The sequence below is a fragment of the Elephas maximus genome, chromosome 8 (genome assembly GCF_024166365.1).
Source record: "Elephas maximus indicus isolate mEleMax1 chromosome 8, mEleMax1 primary haplotype, whole genome shotgun sequence".
In the NCBI taxonomy this organism is placed as follows: Eukaryota; Metazoa; Chordata; class Mammalia; order Proboscidea; family Elephantidae; genus Elephas; species Elephas maximus.
In genome coordinates this window covers 97,511,966-97,532,634 of record NC_064826.1, presented here as the reverse complement: position 1 = coordinate 97,532,634, position 20,669 = coordinate 97,511,966, and the positions used below count along the sequence as shown (strand labels likewise).

General features: G+C 37.4%; 1 protein-coding gene across 1 annotated transcript in view; it reads right to left on the bottom strand.

Moving 5' to 3' along the window:
* SEPTIN7 (septin 7) overlaps positions 1-20,669 on the bottom strand; it is a 72,111-nt gene that overhangs the window by 40,457 nt on the left and 10,985 nt on the right. The window contains exon 3 of the mRNA XM_049893284.1: positions 14,114-14,220. Within this exon, the coding sequence (XP_049749241.1) occupies positions 14,114-14,220 (107 nt within the window). The remainder of the gene's footprint in view (positions 1-14,113; positions 14,221-20,669) is intronic.

The window sequence follows — 20,669 nt, the reverse complement described above, 5'->3', positions numbered from 1 at the left end:
ATACTTGGTGTAGGGAAAGAAAGAGGAACTGATAAAATAGTAATAACCACTAAAGCCATAAAATACTTATAAGCCCTAAATGCATAGCTAATAATATAAATAAACAATATGTTTGAATGATTCCATAATTCACAGAACCAAATGTGGTTAATCAGACAGGCACATCTTACATTTATTTTAAACGTTTTCCTGGACTAACTCCATCTAGTTCGGTCCAAATCAATTACTCAAGTGAACTTATTACGATTCCCAAATCTTTCTCAACGTGACTATAATTATTAACACTTGTGTTTATGTTAAGGCTAAGATCCAAGTCTCTTCTCAAATGTGATACTGTATACTCTGGCCAGTGCAATCAGCAAAGGTCCAGACAGTGAAAAAAATGTTTTCTGATATGGTGAACTTCTATTAAGATTGTTTAAGATCTTTACTTCTATTTAGAATTAAAAAGAAAAAGTTATTTGAGAGAGGGCACTGGACTTAAACAACAAGAACAACAACAGTTCCTGGTACAATCTAAGATTATCTGTAACCCCAAGCTCTATATCGTGTATACTGATTATTCATCCTGAGCATATGTTTCTGCTAAATGCAGTTCTCCTCTGCGCTACTGGGTCACTATGAGTCAGAATCAACTTAACAGCACTCAACAACAACAAGGCAAAAGAAACACTGACTAAAATAGGAAAAAGAGTAGTTCTCCCAGAAAAAGACAGGTTTTCACTGGATGCACAGGTATATTAAGCACTTATTAAGGGTAGTGGCTCTGGGTATGCTGACAGGATAACTAATACAAAACACAAAAATTATACCCAAACTATGACTAAGTGCCATCCAAATAAAAAACTAAATCCACTGCCATTGAGTCAATTTCGACTCACAGCAACCCCATGTGTTAGAGCAAAAATGCTCCATAGGTTTTTCTTGGCTGTACTTTAGTGGAAGCAGTTGGCCAGATCTTTCTTCTGTAAAGCCATTGGGTGGGGTCAACTACCAACCTTTAGGTTAGCAGTGGATTACAAACTGCCTGCACCACTCAGGGACCTCAAAGTGCCATAAGATGGCACAAATTAAGTACTACCGGATTTAAGATGAAAATGTGAAAAGCATGTGAAATGTAAAAGTCGTGTGAAAAGCAATTTCAACCATTTACGTTGATTAAAAGGGGTTTGGAAAGGAAAAGTGACTAATTTCTGTGAAGAAAATGTTTGGTTCACCTTTAGAGACTCAGAAATGGTGATGTCTTTCTATTTTTCTTTGGCATTTTCTTACAGATGCTAGCTGATGCATGAAGTGCGTACTGAGTTGGGGCTAATGATTGTCGAACAAGAAAGTCTACAGTAGCAATGTTCAGTAAAGTTTCTGCAATGATAGAAATGGTCTATCTGCACTGTCCAATATGGTACCCACTTACCCACAAAGTCCTTGAAATGTGGCTAGTGAGACTGAAGGTCTGAATTTTTTGTTTAAATTAATTTAAATTAACTTAAATAACCAAATGTGGCTAGTGGCTACTGAATTGAACAGTGCAGGTCTACAGCATTCAAAAGTTTTTTGTTAGGAGAATTGTATTATCAAGAAAGAAACTTTGCTACCACTGCTTCTCTGGTACCAGGTTACCTTAATAATAAACTCACTGCCGTCAAGTTGATTCTGACTCATAGCGACCCTATAGGACACAGTAGAACTGCCCCAGAGTTTCTAAGGAGCGCCTGGTGGATTCAAACTGCCAACCTTTTGGTTAGCACCCGTAGCATTTAACCACTACACCACCAGGGTTTCCACCTTAATATGAGGTGGCAAAATGCCTCAAAGGAAACAATCAGACTCATCAGTGTTAGAGCATCAAAACTACAACATTTTTAAGTGATACTATCTCTCTGGCTTAGGAAGTTTACAGTTTATTTATCTGGTGGCACAGCGGTTAAGCACTTGGCTGCTGACTGAAAGATCCGCAGTTCAAACCCACCAGCTGCTCCGGGGCATAAAGATGTGACAGTCTGCTTCCCTAAAGATTTATGGCCTTGGAAACCCTATGGGACAGTTCTACTCTCCCTACAGGGTTGCTAGGAGTCGGAATTGACCCAATGGCAGTGGGATTTTTTTTTTTTTTTTTTTTGGTCTCTAGTCAAACGACAGGTCATATCTAACATCTCAATATATCTTGAATTCATTCCTATCACCTTCATGAAAAACGATCACTCATTTATTGTAACCATCACTGAAGCAGAAACATCCAAAGTAACCATGCTATCCCCTTTACCTAATAGTTCTTTAAAATGACATACCACTGCATATTAGAAACTGATGCAAAAATCTAACTGTTGTACATGAATCATCTGCTGATTTTTATTGCTTAAATTAAAGCCCAGTTCAACAACCTAATTGCTTATTGACTTGGTAAGAAAAATGAAGATCTGCATTTTATACCCTTAGAGAGTCTGTTTATAAACCTTCTTTTCCTCACTGGCCTATGGAATTCTGTGTATCCATACATGGTCAAATACAAAGAAGTCAGCAACATATGGAAGAAATCTAGAAAACATAATTGTAAACTAGTGTCATTCACAAGATCCAACTGTATCCTGTCATCTGGTTTTGCAAGTATCCTCACGGGATCCATGGAAAACAAATTAGCCCAAGTTCAGGAATTTCAAACTTTTCTTAACAAATCTATTCCAAATGGCTATTTTCCCATGCACTTTACTTTAGCAGGTCACATCAGCATACTTTATGGCATCACTCAGAGCTCTCTAAGTTTAAATGCATAATTTAGTACTGAAAAAATAAATCAAGGGGATTTTTAACTGTTTTTCCCTGGAAAATAAATAAAACTAAAGCTCATTAAATTTTTATACTATTAATTTACTGAGGACTCTTTTGGCTTCCCAAATTCCAGAAATCCAAGGCACTCATTTTTCTACTACTGTTTAGTTTCTCAGAGCCCTTGTGGCACAGTAGTTAAGAGCTTGGCTGCTAACCAAAAGGTCAGCAGTTCAAATCCACGAGCCAGTCCTTGGAAACCCTATGGGTAGTTCTACTCTGTCCTATAGGGTCGCTAAGAGTCGGAATCAATTCAACAGCAAAAGGTTTGGTTTTTAGTTTTAGTTCAGTTTCTCAATCTAAAAAAAAAAAAAACTCCAACTTTTAATGAACGGGTTTTATTATAAGCTTCATAACCTGAAGAGAGCTAAATACACTAAACTTTTCTAACTAATGTTAAAGAGTCATTTAGTGAGGTAAATAAATTTAGTTACCTCAGTGTTTGTAATTAACTCAATATAAATCGCTGCTGCCTTTCAGTGTTACTTAAATATTTAAAATTTTGAGGAGAGGATTACAATCTCCTGTTAAGAACTCACCCCTACCTATGCTTCCTCAGGAGGTGGGCATTATAAGCAAAGCTCTGAAGAGACTTGAACAGCCTGCGATGTTCTGCTTAACTCAAACACAGGAACTATCTATTTCAACGATTTAATAGCTCAAAAGATAAACATCATCTTAACTGCTTCATCATGTTCCACAAAAAACCCAAAAGAGGCAACGACCAATAGTACAACAATTATACCTAAAGGCTACTTGCTTCTCATCAAGATACAGAAGTAGTTTACTGAGAAGAAAGTTGATCCCAAGATTCCAATTCCGTCTTCTACTCTCTGAACTTCATTCCCCATCTCCTTACTTTGAGACTTCAAGACCCTTGCCCCCTTCATTTTTTTATTAGCAACTCCCTCCCCCAAAACTTTTATTTCTTTCCCTTTCCAGCTCAGATCTCATTATGAATTAAGCCATCTATCTACACCAGGAGGAGCCTTGGTGGCTCAGTGGTTAAAACACTTAATTGCTAACCAAAAGGTTGGCGGTCGGAGCTCACCAACTACTCCATGAGAGAAAGATGTGGCAGTCTGCATCCGTAAAGATTTATAGCCTTGGAAACCCTACGGGGCAGTTCTACTCTGTCCTATTATAGGGCTGCCATGAGTTATGAGTCGGAATCAACTTGACATCAGTGGGTTTGGTTTGGTTTAGCCACACTATAAAATTTATGACTTTTAATCTCAGCAGGCATTTCCCTGCTGCCTGATAATCCTTTTATGTTCTCTGTAATCTCATGCCTCTCCCATTTCCCAGTATCGCTATTTTAAACCTTTACTACTCTTTCCAAGTTCTCTACCTATTATCATTGGCACCATGCTCAGCAAAGTACCACACCTTTTTTTCAGAGAGCATCCCCAATTTGAATCAGCACTGAGGCGTCTCTCTTGTTCAGTGGAATAAGTTATCTCTTTCTTCCTAAGGCCTATTCCTCAATCTATGTTGGGGATCTGATCACGTTTTATCTTAAGGTCATCTTGACAACTAGTTAGTCTACCAAAAAACCAAACCAAACCCACTGCTGTCGAGTCGATTCTGACTCATATGTAGACCCTATAGGGTAGAGTAGAACTGCCCCATAGAGTTTCCAAGGAGCACCTGGAGGATTCGAACTGCTGACCTTTTGGTTAGCAGCCGTAGGCACTTAACCACTGTGCCACCAGGGTCTATTTCCCCTAAATCTTCAACCCTCTCTTTTCTTAGGGACTGGACTCTCTACAGGATATAAACATTCTTAGGTCTCTTTTGGAAACAAAAACCAAAATACTTTCTCAGCCTCCCACACTCACCTTTAGGCACTCCTTTCCATCCCTTCCTTCATAGTCACACTCACCTTCACTGCCTCACTTCTCACCGCACTGCTCTCTGGCCTTTTATCCCTATTACTTCATTAAAATCTACCTTGCCAAGGTTGCATCCAAAGCACCTTACAGCAGCATCTTTCTCACTAAATTATAATACTTTGTCTATGTTTTCCACTTGATTCTGAGATCCTTGATAACTGTGACTTGGCACAAGACAAGCATTCAAATGTCTGCTGTGTGAAAGACTGGTTCAAAAATAGCAAAAATGGACCTACATCTACAGAAGAGGTTCCTATGCGGAGTGCCAGAGAAATGTTTCAAGGAGTTATTTTAGGGTCAGGATTCATTGCTTTCACATTTTCCTACCTACCAATTTTTTGTACCCACTTAAAATATATTAGTGATTTACAGGCTTAGAGTCCTGGGTGCCACAAACAGTTAAGCACTCAACTGCTAGCCAAAAGGTCGGCGGTTAGAACCCACCCAGAGGCATCTCGGCAGACAGGCCCGGCGATCTGCTTCTGAAAGGTCACAGCCTTGGAAACCCTATGGAGCAGTTCTACTCTGCACGCATGAGGTCACCGTGAGTCACAACTGACTCGACGCCAACTAACAACAAAAGGATTTCAGAGAAGAAAAAAATTTCTAAAGGGAACCTACAAAAGGTTGCCAACTAATAATTAAAAAAAAAAAAAAAATCTATCATTGTCATCATCTTGCAAAAGAATTCTCTTAAGAAAAATACAAATGGACTTAATCTCAAAGATAGTCTTAAGAAAGAACAGCTGGCAATCTTTCAATGATAAATAAAATATGATTTTAAATGTTCAACAAAATCATCAAATTTTATCATACATACAACTTTGTGTATGTTTTTCTTATAGAAATTTTGTCAATCCAGGTATCTATATTTGAGACTGGAACATGAAATTGAGCTAAAACGTCCTATTTTTTTCTATTACTTCATTTTAATTAGTTGATTAGTAGAAAATATGTAACAATGAATGAAAATGGAAGCAAAGAGGTACCATTTAATTCAATTTGAAATATTCAGAAAGAACTGAGAAAAAGAACCAAGGAAAAACAGTCCCCTCTCTTACTTTCTCCCCCCAGAGCCAGGATGAAACCAGTTTGCAGCAAGCCAGGAACATTACAAAGCAATGGTTCTCAAAGTATAGTACACTAAACAGTAGCAGCATAACCTGATAATTTATTAGAAACGCAAATTCTTTGGGCCCTGCCCCAAACCTACCGAACAGCAAATTCTGACGAGGGGGCTCAGGAATCAGTGCAGCAATGTTTCCAGGTGAGTGTGACGCAGTAACATTTGAACGTCTGGCATAAAACACTCCAGGACTGGTGCTGGGTCACACCTAGTGTTGCACAGCACAGGGTCCTGAGGTCCAAGATGCAGCTCAGTTTATCTTAGAGAGCTTCTATCTCATACTGAAAACTTCATTCAGATTAGAACCACTGACATATAGAAGCCTCAGAATCATCTGTTTAGCGTAGACAGTTTCTCCTTCTCTCTAAATTGTGAACGTGAAGAAATGCCTCCTTTAAGAAACAAGTGCTTTGTAAATACATGATGCCCAGAGAAAAGATTATGAGATCATGGTCTTTACATTTCACTCCCCATTCTACCACATCACAGGAGATAATTTTTTTGGACAGGTGAAAATATTCTAGAAAGCCTACAGGGTCAGGAAAATGATAAATATCTGCCTTTTAAAACTTAGGATTATATGTTTCTACTGGCCTAACACAGCCAGGCTGAGATGTAATACTGATGACTACTCTCCTGCACTAAGAAAATTTATGAACTTCCTAGAGCAGATCATTTACTATACTACTGGGCTTGGGGAGGAGTGAGCCAGCTATAAACGTTGACTATACTTTATTCTCTAACTATGGGCTGGCAATTAGTGGAGATTAACAGCTAAGTGTGGTTAGGTTTTACTAGAGTAGAAGAGTATCATGCCAGTACCACTGTCATCCTAGGGTGACTAGACATATCCAAAGCTGCACTTCTCTGAGTAGCAACTTCAGAGACTTGGCACTGGGGGAGGAGGGGTTTGGAGACAGACTTCACTAAAATAATACTGTCAGCCACTAAACCAATAAGAACATAATAAGCCCGGGGCTGGGGGGCGGGGGGAGAACGAGTATCCGTAGCTGCTACATTATATAAAATGCCCACCTTCAAACAAAAAATGAGGCAAGCAAAGAACAGGAATGTATGACCCACACACCAGAAAAAAGCAGGCAACTGAAACTGCCTGTGAGAGTGACCAGATGTCGGATTTAATGACAAAGATTTCAAAGTAATCACTGTAAATATATTCACTGAATGAAAGGAAAAGGAAAACGTCGCATCAAATAGAAAAAATCAGTAAAGAAGCAGAAATTTCAAAAAAGAACAAAATGGAAATTCTGGAGTAGAAAAATACAGTAACTGATATTAAAAAATCCACTAGAGGGACTCAACAGTAAACCTGAACTGGCGGAAGAAAGAATTAGCAAACTTGAAGATAGAGCAATACAGATTATGCAAACTGAAGAAGAGAGGGGGGAAGTATGAAGAAAAAAGTACACAACCTCAGAGAAATATGGGATACCATTAAGTATCCAACATATGTGTAATAGGAGTACAAAAAGAAAAGAGACAGGAGAACAAAAAAATTTGAAGAAATAATGACTGAAAACTTCCCAACTTTATAGAAAAGCAACAACTTATATATCCAGGAAGATCAACAAGCTCCAAATAGAATAAACACAAAGAGAACCATATCATAGTAAAATGCTGAAAGTCAAAAACATGGAGAAAATCTTGAAAGCAGAAAGAAAGCTTCACAAAAGAGACTCAATAAGATCAACAGCTAACTTGTCGGCTGAAACAATGGAGTACAGAGGGCAGTAAGACACCATATTCAAAGTACTCAAAGAAGAAAAAAAGCCATCAAGCTATTGTTAAAAAATGAAGGCAAAATAAAGACTTCAAAACTGAAAGAATCCATTGCTAACAGACTTACTTGCCTTGCTAGGAATACTAAAGGAAGTTCCTCAGGCTAAAAACAAGTTTACCCAAATTGACATGAACAAGCAAATAGCACTAGTAAACATTAACTATGGAGTTATAATACATACTATCGATACATATGCTTTTCTCTTAAATGATGTGAAGAGCAATTGTATAAAACATGTACATAATGTGTTTTGGGGTCTTTAACATGTGGAAACGTAATATATGTTACTATATTTGCAATAACAGCACAAAGGAGGCGGGTGGGAGCAAAGCTGTGATAGAGTAACGAAATAAAGACAAATCGTAATACTGTTGGGTTTGCAACATTAAAAAATGTAACACAGGCAGCCCCCAGGTTACTAATGAGATCTGTTCCTTAGTCTGTATATAAGTTGAATTTATAGGTAAGTCAGAACAGGCAAATATGGTTCTTATTTACCATCAGTTAGTCGAATAGTTGTATCAGTATATAAAAAAAATATACTGAGACATATATTTTATCTTTCTATACATATAAAATACTTAAGAAGCACTTCCAAACCGTGCAATGTTTTTATGAGCATCACAAAGTAGTGCCCAGGTTCATTACTACAAAACCACTGTATGTACTTGACTTAAATTTTTAGTGTAACAGGCATTATGGCAGACTGTTCTTAATACGAGTTGTTCCTTAAGTTGGACGTTTGTAACCCAGGCACTGTCCGTAAATAAAACAACAAAACCACAAAAAAGGAACAGAACTATATAGGAGTAACATTTCTATATACTAATAGATTTAAGTTAGATTTAAATCTAAAGCTGATTCTGGAAGGGGTGTATGTATTTTAAGAACTATCTATATGGGATCAAACTGAAAACAGCAACTCTAAAGATCCGCCAGGAACCTTGGGGGCAGTGAATTTATGTTAATGGCGGGGGGAACTGAGAAAAGGAGGGTGAGAATGGTTGCACAATGTGAAGAATGTAATCAATGTCACTAAATGGTACATGCGGAAACTTGAATTGGTGTATGTTTTGCTGTGTAAATTCTAACAACAACAAAATAAATAAAATTATACATGAAAAAAGAGGGGATTAGGCTCACTCTCTCAATGGGAGGAATGTCAAATAATCTGTAGACATGTTTTAAGTAACTCACATTTTTTAAAAACGAAGACAAGATAGTTTTGAGACCATCAAAACAAATTTGGCATATGGTAAACTCTAAATCAACCACTTAAAAAAATAAAAAAACTCAAAAAATGTAATGAAATAACAATAAAATTAAAATGCCATGCTAGAAAATATTTACTAAATGCCCAAGAAAAGAGTAAAAGAGGAACAGGAATAGAGGAACCAAAGGCATGAGAGATATAGAAAACAAAAAGTAAGAGGGTAGACATAAATCCAACCGCATCAATAATGACATTAAATGTCAATGGATTAAACAATCTAATCAAGAGGCCAAGATTATCAGACTGGATAAAAAAACATGATCCAACTATATGTTGTCAACAGGAGATACACTTTTGAGTCAAAGATATAAGTAGGTAGAAAAAGATATACCATGCAAACAGAAGTCACAGGAAAGCTGGATAAAATATACTTTTAAAAACATACTTTAGAAAAAGAAGTTACCAGAGATATTTTATAATGATATAAGGGTCAATTCATCAGGATAATAGCAATTATAAATATCTATGCACCCTGTAACAGAGCACCAAATTACATAAAGCAAAAACTAACAGAAACGAAGGGAACAAGAGTCAATTCAACAATAATAGCTGGAAACTTCAATACCCTACTTTCAATAATAGAACAACTAGCAGAACATTCCACCCAACAACAGAAGATACATTCTTCTCAAGACCACATGGAATGTTCTCCAGAACAGACTACATGCTAGTATAAGGCAAACCTCAGTAAACCTGTTGTTGTTGTTGTTAGGTGCTATCGGGTTGGTTCCGACTCATAGCGACCCTACGCACAACAGAACGAAACACTGCCCGATCCTGCGCCATCCTTACAATTGTTGTTATGCTTGAGCTCACTGTTGTGGCCACTGTGTCAATCTACCTTGTTGAGGATCTTTCTCTTTTCCGCTGACCCTGTACTTTGCCAAGCATGATATCCTTCTCTAGGGACTGATCCCTCCTGACAACATGTCCAAAGTATGTAAGGTGCAGTCTCTCCATCCTTGCTTCTAAGGAGCATTCTGTTTGTACTTCTTCCAAGACAGATTTGTTCGATCTTTTCACAGTCCATGGTATATTCAATATTCTTCTCCAACACCACAATTCAAAGGTGTCAACTCTTCTTTGGTCTTCCTTATTCACTGTTCAGCTTTCACATGCATATAATGCAATTGAAAATACCATGGCTTGAGTTAGGCACACCTTAGTCTTCAAGGTGACATCTTTGCTTTACAACACTTTAAAGCGGTCCTTTGCAGCAGATTTACCCAATGCAATGCGTCTTTTGATTTCTTGACTGCTGCTTCCATGGCTGCTGATTGTGGATCCAAGTAAAATGAAATCCTCGACAACTTCAATTTTTTCTCCATTTATCATGATGTCGCACACTGGTCCCATTGTGAGGATTTTTGTTTTCTTTATGTTGAGGCGTAATCCATAGTGAAGGCTACGGTCTCTGATCTTCACTAGTTAAGTGTTTCAAGTCCTCTTCACTTTCCGCAAGCAAGGTTTTGTCATCTGTATAATACAGGTTGTTAATGAGTCTTCCTCCAATCCTGATGCCCTGTTCTTCTTCATGTAGTCCAGCTTCTTGGATTATTTGCTCAGCATACAGATTGAATAGGTATGGTGAAAGGATACAACCCTGATACACACCTTTCCTGCCTGTAAACCACTCAGTATCCCCTTGTTCTACCCGAACAACTGCCTCTTGTTCTATGTAAAGGTTCCTCATGAGCATAATTAAGTCTTCTGGAATTCCCATTCTTCGCAATGTTATTCATAACTGTTATGATCCACACAGTCGAATGCCTTTGCGGAGTCAATAAAACACAGGGAAACATCCTTCTGGTATTCTCTACTTTCAGCCAGGATCCATCAGATATCAGCAGTGATACCCCTGGTTCCATACTGTCTTCTGAAACCAGCCTGAATTTCTGTCAGTTCCCTGTCAATACACTGCTCCAGTCATTTTTGAATGATCTTCAGCGAAATTTTGTTTGCATGTGATATTAATGATATTGTTCTATAATTTCCACATTCTGTTGGATCACCTTTCTTGGGGATAGGTATAAATGTGGATCTCTTCCAGTCAGTTGGCCAGGAAGCTGTCTTCCATATTTCTTGGCATAGACGAGTTAGCACCTCCAGCGCTGCATCCATCTGTTGAAATATCTCAATTGATATTCCGTCAATTCCTGGAGCCCTGTTTTTCGCCAATGCCTTCAGAGCACCTTGGACTTTTTCCTTTAGTACCATCAGTTCCTGATCATATGCTCCTTCTTGAAATGGTTGAACGTCGACTAATTCTTTTTGGTATAATGACTCTGTGTATTCCTTCCATCTTCTTTTGATGCTTCCTGCATCATTTAATATTTTCCCCATAGAATCCGAAGTATGTTCTCTGGAAGAATGGCCCTCAGCTGACAGCCAGTAAGAAAACAGGGATCTCATTTTACAAGGTACGCAGCCCTGCCAACATCTTGATTTTAGCCTGGACATGTTTGACTTCTGACCTACAGAATTGTAAGATAATAAATCCGTGTTGCTTATGCTGATAAATTCTATGAGTCGGAATCAACCCACAGGAACAGGTTTGGTTTTTTTCGGTTTTATGCTGATTAAGGAGCCCTGGTGGCGCAGCAGTTAAGAGCTCGTCTGCTAACCAAAAGTCTGACAGTTCAAATCCACCAGCTGCTCCTTGGAAACCCTATAGGGCAATTCGACTCCGTACTACAGGGTCGCTATGAGTCAGAATGGACTCGATGGCGATGGGTTTGGTTCCTTTATGTTGATTTAAAAAACAAAGAAAAGAATGATACAGCAAAGATAAGGATTTAACAAAGATGAAGGTCTAAAATTCAAAGGAATGACAAAGTTGCAGTATAATCACAAATAGTGAGAATTTGTCAGTTCAAAGAATAATTCATAGAATCAATACATGATTAAAGTTTATATGAGAGATTCCTTAAGACGAAAAAAAGTTGCTTTAGGAGAGATAAAAAGCATAAATCTTATACCCATTTAACCCATTGCCATCAAGTAACCCTATAGGACTCATAGTGACCCTATAGGACAGAATAGAACTGCCCCATACAGTTTCCAAGGCTGTAAATCTTTACAGAAGCAGCTGGTGGGCTTGAACCTTCAATCTTTCGGTTGGCAGCGGAGTGCTTAACCACTGTGCCACCAGGGCTCCTAAATCTTATACAGTAGTTAGTACATTTGAAGAATCTACTATCCTTGGGGCAATATTGACTGGATATTTTAAAATCAAGTTTTTACATACATGCATGGAGGTTTAATCCACAAGAGTAAAGTAAGTGAAAGTAGAAATGTTTCAGAAATACACTGTTAGAAAACCTGTTTATATGTGGGGTTTTTTTTTTTTTACACATTATAGTATTCTGAATAAGTATCAAAATATATCTTACGGAGAAAAGCAATGGTCTCTCATATATTAAGAAGCAGGTTTACAAGTCAGTTGAAAGTCAGACAAGTTAATTACTAAAAACCAAAGTTAGGTAGTTAATTGTGATTAATCAACACTTAGCAGTCAAAGGCAAAGGAAGACATTTAAGCCTTCTTGAAAGAAGGTGAATTATTTCCTCTCATTAGTGAAAGGCTGTGGGGAGATTCTCATTGTTTACAGGACATGGTAGAGATAAGATCTTTTCATTTTTGCTAAAGCCCTTGCAGGACAAAGTCTTATCTTTCCTCATATAAAGAAAAGACATCTGGGATCTGTAAGTGACTGAAAAGTTGAATACCTGCTAGATAAATACAAAACACAGGTTATTTAATGAAAAATACCATAGGGTTTTGCCAACCTCGCTAGGTAAACTGAAAACCTTGGAAAGGAAAATTCAGAGTGACATGTCTATTCAAGATCAGGGTCAGAAACAAGGTTATCTTGATGACCCGTTGCCAAAACCAAACCCGATGCCATCAAGCTGATTCTGACTCATAGTGACCCTACAGGACAGAGCAGAACTGCCCCGCAGGGCTTCCAAGAGCAGCTGTTGATTTGAACTGCAGACCTTTTGGTTAGCAGCTGAGTCTTAACCACTGTGCTATCTTGATAAGTGCTCATTAAATTTAAGAATTCCTTATCTGGGAAATGCAAATCAAACCACAAAATCAAAATGACTACACATCAATAAGAATGGTTAAAATTAAAAAATAACACCAAGAGTTGGCGAGAATGGACAGCAACTAGAACTCTCTTAGTTGCTGGTAGAAGTATACAATGGTACAACCACTTGAGAAAAGTAGTTAGCAATATCTACTAAAATTACGTATACCCTACACCTCAGTAAACCTACTCCTGATTTTACATATATCCAACAGAAATGAGTGCCTATGTCCACCAAAGACATGTACAAGAACATTCACATTAGTCAAAAATTGAAAATCCAAGTGCTCATCTATAGAAAGGATAAACTGTGATACATTCATAAAATGAAATATTTTATAGCAACGAAAAAGAACAACAATATCCAGTATGAATATCACAGACGGAATCTTCAATGAAACAAGCTAGACACAAAAGCGTACAGGCAGTCCCTGAGTTACGAATGTCTAACTTACAGACAACTTGTACTTGCCCTTTAATGTAATGTAAATTTGCCCTCACTCTGAAACAACTGCACATTAAAAATTAAGAAGCACGACCGAAAACAGCTTGAGAGCCGATTCTATCACGTGGTGTTATTTCACTGATTAATACAGGACACTGTATTTAAATAAGAATAGCTTTAATGTGAATTATGTTTCCTCCAACTCTTTCTGCAATCCTCTATAGCTGTGCTACCCAAAATGGTAGTCATTAGTCACTTGTAGCTACTGAGCACTTGAAATGTGTCTGGTGCAACTGAGAACCTGACTTTTTAACTTTATTTAATTTTAATTGACAAACTTAAATAGTCACATATGCCTAACGGCTACCATATTGGACGGTGCGACTGTAGAGGTATTACTTACTAAATCAGTGTTGTTTCTAGGAGAGTTCTGAGGACAAATCTAGATGGTTCTGATCAATACACATTTTTCTTATTAGCTGCCCTTCTCCTAAGAAAAGTCTGCTTTTACTTCTTGAATAGTCATGTTTACCCCTTTACAGCAGCTAAAGCCAAATTTGAAACTCACCTGTAGGCAACCATTATAAATGTTATGTGTTTCATGTGTGTTAACATTACTCTACCTTCATCATCAATTAACAATACTAATATACATACCTGTACAGTCTTTTTTATCCTATGGGAAGGACCAGGGTACTCTGGAGAATACAAATCTGTGAGGAATAACGAGTTGATTAACGTTGACTTTCCCAATCCAGATTCACCTGTAAGAAAGAGGGGAAAACAGCTGTTAAACCCAGCTTCTTTACTCATTTTAAACACTCAACCAATGCTATACTCAAACTTGCTTTATTTAAGTACTTCTTGGTGCGAAAAGGATGTTGCATTAGAAAAAATAAAGACCCTCTACTAGAATAAGTTCTTTGCTCTCATTTTATCTATCAAATAAGAGGGGTGGAATCGTGTTTCTGAGGATTCCTTTCAGTTTTATAATTCTATAATCTGTGGCGTTTAAAAGTAATATATCTAATACAATAATCTCCAATTTTAACTATAATGTTTTTCTACAGTTCAAAGCTAGTTATTAAGAAAACATCTTAGTTGTGTTGTATATTGCTGCTTCAGCAAAATCAAAGGTTAAAAAAAAATGTGTATCTTAATTAGACAATAATGAATAACCAAAGCAAGAAATCATGCAAGTATGAAAAGCAGAAATCTGCTGGTACAAAGGAGAAAAATAAATCACACTGCACCCACTATAAAACTCTGAACCACATGAAATACTTTCCAGCATGCTAATAATATGCTAATAATGCTTACTTGAAAGGGTTAATACTCCACATTACAGACATAATTAATATTAATACACATGCAGGTTGCTCTGAATTTTTTTGCTCCTATAAACAATCCTACAATAAACACTATATGTAGATTGATATTTGTGTACTGTTACCTTGTATTTAGCTTTGTATATTGTTACTTCTACATGTCACATAAATCCCAGGAATGGTACTTTGGGTTCAAAAAATATACACATTTTCAATTTTGATAAACACTACCAGATTACTCCCCAAAAGCCTGTATCAAGTTATTCTGAAAAAAGTGTAAGATACATGTATAAGAATGCAGAATTGTATGATTATGTATGAGATCCTTTTCATAGACTAAATTTCAATTATGAAGGGAATAAAAAAAATTATACGGACGGCTGGAAAGGAAAAAGAAAATTATATTTTAGTGATGAGTGGGATGTGGGATTTGCTTCAGAAAGAAAAGAGACAGAAAAACTCAGTGAAAGAATACAGGCTAACAATGAAGAAGAAACAGGATTCCCAAATGCTGACCGCTGAGGATTGTGACAGTACAGTGTAATACATATACTATAGTATACATACAAAAAAACCAAACCCAACCCGCTGCCTTCGAGTCGATTCCGGCTCATAGCGACTCTATGGGACAGAGTAGAACTGCCCCCATAGAGTTTCCAAGGAGGGCCTCGTGGATTTGAACTGCTGACCTTCTGGTTAGCAGCCGTAGCACTTAACCACTACATCACCAGGGTTTCCACAGTATACATACCAAACCCAAAACCCATTGCCACTGAGTCGATTCCAACTTATAGCAAACCTACAGGACAGGGCAGAACTACCCCACTGAGTTTCCAACGAACAGCCACTGGATTTGAACTGCTGACCTTTTGGTTAGCAGCCGAACACTTAACTACTGTGCCACCACAGCTCCACAGTATACAATATAGCATATATACTCTGAGGATTCTGACAAAAAAGTATAGCATATATCTGGTCTAGTAGCTGGGAATAAAAACGTGAAAGGAAAAGTGTAAGAATAATATGCTCCATATTTCCCTCTCCCAGAGAATAAAGGGATGTGCTTTTATTTTTAGTGTATAGTAAATGCATAAGCAGCCAAACTTCCCCTTATTCAGTTTACATCTTTCTTCAAGGCAGCCTTTTGCCTCAGAAGAGACAGGTGGTCATAACTTAGATTCAAAAATCCTAGCTTTGGCACTTAATGGATGTGCAACCTTTAGCACATTATGTGACCTCTTTGCTTCAGTTCCCTTATCTGCAAAATGGAGAGAACACTAGCTGTAGTTCCTGAATTGTGAGGACTGAAAGAAATGAAAAATAGCATCCAGTACAGTCTTTCACAGAGTAGGTACTTAGGTCTTTTTAATTCAGAAAAAATTTCCATTGATTTAACAGAAGCGGTGGTGGTGGTGGCGGGACACCAACTTTAAAGAGATTGCCCTGGGCATTCGTTACCCTCCCTATGCTTCTGCCAATCAGTCCAAATCAAGCCGGTTTTATTTACCCCCTTCCTACTTAGCCAAAATACGATGCTGGTAAAACAAATTCTCACAAATTGCTACTTTTTACATGAACACACATACCCTCAAAATTTTAAAACTGTTTCATAAATACCAACTTTAAACTCTCGGAATTATTAGAATTTATATTTTAGGTTACTTACTTCCTACTTGAAGCACTTACTGATGAAGATGAAAGACTACAGCCTTCAGTACAGATTACACCTCAGTATAAAGAAAATAAAAATTCTCACGACTGAACCAATAAGCAACACCATGGTAAACAGAGAAAATACAGAAGTTGTCAAGGATTTCATTTAACTTGGATCCTCAATCACTGTCCATGTAGGCGGCAGTCAGGAAATCAAACAGTGTATTGCACTGGGCAAAGGTGCTGCAAAAGACCTCTTTAAAGATGTCACTTTGAGGACTGAGGTGTACCTGACTGAAGCCACGGTATTTTCAGTCGCTTTATACGCGTGAGAAAGCTGGACAATGAACGAGAAAGACCAAAGAAGAACTGATGCCTCTGAATCATGGTGTTGGTGAAGAATACCGAGTAATATACCATGGACTTCCAAAACAATGAACAAATCTGTCTTGGAAGAGGTACAGTCAGAATGCTCCTTAGAAGCGAGGATGGCGAGGCTTCATCCCACTTACTCTGGACACGTTATCAGGAGAGATCAATACCTGGAGAAGGATATCATGCTTGGTAGAGAGTCAGTGAAAAAGAGGAAGACCCTCAATGAGATGGACCAACATAATGGGTGCAACAATGGGCTTAAACATAGCAAAAATTTTGAGGGTGGTGCAGAACTGGGCAGTGTTTCCTACTGTTGTTCATGGGGTCGCTATGAGTTGGAGCCAACTCAGTAGCACTTAACACAAACCTCCTACTTTCATCTTTACTACCATGATTATCTTGGAAAGGAATTTGGTCAGTTTCCTCAGCTAAGTTTAAAAATGAGGTGGGTGTAAATATCGTATGTAGGAATTATACTGTCATAGCTGATTTTAATAACTTCTAATTTCTTTCATTCTCTATTATAAGAAAATAAAAATACAACATTATTTGTATATCTCTATTTTATAGACTTGCTTTCCTCCCTTTAATTCAATTCAGAGAAATTCAAAAAAGTTATTTTACAATCGACAGATATAACTATAAAACCAAAAAATCCAAACCCACTGCTACCAAGTTGATTCTGACTCATAGTGACCGCATATTAAGTATAGTATATATCTGATTCTGGAGAACTCAGGCTTATTAGTTTTCTATTTAATGACCGAACTATTTGATTTGTGCTTTTGCTTTGCTTTCATCAATTTTCCTTTTCAGGAAAAAAAGGTCAAGGTTGCTCCCATAACTCTAAACTGCATGTATCTCATTTTGTTATTGAAGTTCTAAAGGCTTTGAATTATGGTGCTGGTGAAGAATAGTGAAAGTACCATGGGCTGTCAGAAGAATGAACAAATCTATCTTGGAAAAAGTACAGCCAGAGTGTTCCTTAAAAGCGAGATGGCTTGGTGAAGTAGAGAGTCACCAAAGAAGAGGAAGACCCTCAACAAGTTGGACTGACACAGTGGCTGCAATGATGAGCTCAAGCATAATAACGATTGTGAGGATGGTGCAGGACAGGGAAGTGTTTCATTCTACTGTACACAGCGTCGCTATGAGTTGGGACCTACTCAATGGCACCCAACAACAACAAAGGCTTCCTGCTTTTTTATATACTCATTAAAATCAGAAAATACTTAACTATACTTTCACTTAAGATTTTTTTTTACCCACTATTTTCTATATCTTTTTAACTCTTGACCTTGACTACGTGAGCAATAGCAGCCTGTATACTCTGAACTAAAATGTAGCTTTCGGCAATTTTTGACGTGTCAGAAAACATCTAAATAAACTAACTTCTAACCATTCCTAGACAACTCACACTGAAATTATGGGCCAAGGCTTTCAGATTTAATTTTCATTTGGTATCCCTAAAGGTAGTAACAAGAGGTAAATTATCTTACTGAAAACCAAGCTGTGCTTATTATTTCACGAAACTTTATCAACAGTTATGGGGGATGAAAAATGTCAGAGCATGTGGAAAGAAGTAGCTAACCTGCAATTTAAAGGGAAATAATTGTCATGCTTCACCAGCTTATTTCTGTATTTTATATTTTTTAGACTATAATGTGAACCATGGCTATACTAATCAGTGGATTTCTTTCAAAGTAAATGCTACAAATAACATGGTGTGTCATTTGGCCAAGGAAAAGACAGCTTTAGAGTTATAACTTCAGAGTCCAATTCAACACTGCACAAGTATAACAGGTGTTCTCGTCTAAGGCTTGTAGCTATTTCTAAGTTATTTGTAGTTATTTCTAATCTGACTCTAAGCAAGGTAAAATTCTTCATACTAGAATTTACTGCTCAGTTTTCTCGATTTTGAGATGCACATTTCGCCCTCATCAACATTCTGAAAATAAACGTCTGTTATAATCAAAACATTCATTTATTGTACTATCTCTTACCTCCTCCAAATCAATTTGATTACAGGTTGCATAGTAGATCATCTCTTAGAATCAAGGAAACATGAAGATCAAAAGACTTCTTCCTTCAGGCTCAAACTCAATGAAATGAAGACCCAAATTAAAGAAAAGGGATCTTACTTATTTTTTCCTGTAGTTTAGAACCTTGCCAATTTATTTTCAGAACAAGTTATTCTGAACTAACATGATTTCTATTTCTTTCTTATTTGCAGAGCCCCAAAGGAACAGGGGAAACCCTGGCGGCATGGTGATTAAGTGCTACAGCTGCTAGCTAAAAGGTCGGCAGTTCAAATCCACCAGGCACTCCTTGGAAACTCTATGGGACAGTTCTGCTCTGTCCTACAGGGTCGCTATGAGTCAGAATCCACTTGATGCCAACAGGTTTGGTCTGGTTTTAAAGGAACAGGAGGTTTTAACAAAAAACCTGAAGCAGAAACAAGGAAGGCAACCAATACCATCTCCCTGCCTTGAGAACAAAGCTCCCCCTTGAAAGAGTTATAAGCTGTAGGACAAAGTATCCTCAAAGGATCAAGTTTCATTCAGGGCAAGGAGAGGGATGGAATATACCATGAAGCAATTTAGGATTCAGTATAATGTGTTGAGCATAGAATGGGAGATCCGGAGGATGAAAATACTTCCAAATTTTGAAGATAAAATACTCTGAGAGAGCAATGTGAAACATCATATACTGCTTTGTATGAAATAAATATCAAAGTATTTTATGATCTCTAGATTTTATAACATCTCATTTAAAAAATGAAATCCATGAATTCAGCAAATATTTATTAATTACCTATTATACTAGGCACCTAGGTGGTACAAATGGTTCACACACTAGACTGCTAACCAAAGGTTGGAGATTCCAGTCGAGAGGTGTTTTAACGGCTCAGTGATTTGATGATTCAATTATTACGTTACAGAAGTTACTAAAGTGCCATGTGATGTATGACTGATAAAATCTAATTTAATTCCTATAAGCAAAGCCACCTTAACTCAAATCATTGTGACGAGTATGACATTGATAGGAGAGCTCTGAAAGTACAGACTGCTTTATTATGAATGGCTAGTCGTTTTACAAAGTATAGCACCTGAGAAACAGTGTGGAAAAGGTCTGAGGAAATTCTTATTCTGTAGAAATTTTTCCTAAGAAGCAGCCCCAAAAGGTTAATTAAATATATCCCAACGCTCTTCATGTTTCCGAAAAACCAAACCTGTTGTCACTGAGTCGATACCAACTCACAGCGACCCGACAGGACAGGCAAGAACTACTCCATAGAGTTTGCAAGGAGTGGCTGGTGGATTCAAACTGCCGTCCTTTTGGTTAAGTACAATGTAACTAACCTTAATCCAAGTCACTGCAAACCTTTTTTCCCAAAAATACTACTAATTGTAAAGAAAGTAGTTCTGTAACTCTAGGAAAGTCTAGGGGCAGAACTGAGAGCAGTCCATTAGAGCTCGAAATTTCTTTGAAATCTCTTATCTTCGTTCTACCAATAAACTAATTTTGTGATCTTGGGCAAAACACAACTTCTATGCCTCAGTGTTCTTGTCTATAAAATGATAACAGTAAAAACTGTATCTCAGGGCTTGTGAGAAATAAATGATCTTATTAGAACTATGCCTTGACACAGTGAACACTTCAACATTAGATGAATTAATAATGGATAAATGGATTTACCATTCATGTTTTCTTCCAGAAAAAAAAACACTAAAGGTAAAAAGCAATTGAGACAGGGGGATGAGGCAAAAGGATGAGGGATGGCAGCATAACATTAAAGAGTATTGGCCTCAAAAATAAATAATATGAATGTTGAATGCAGTGAGGCTATACCAGAA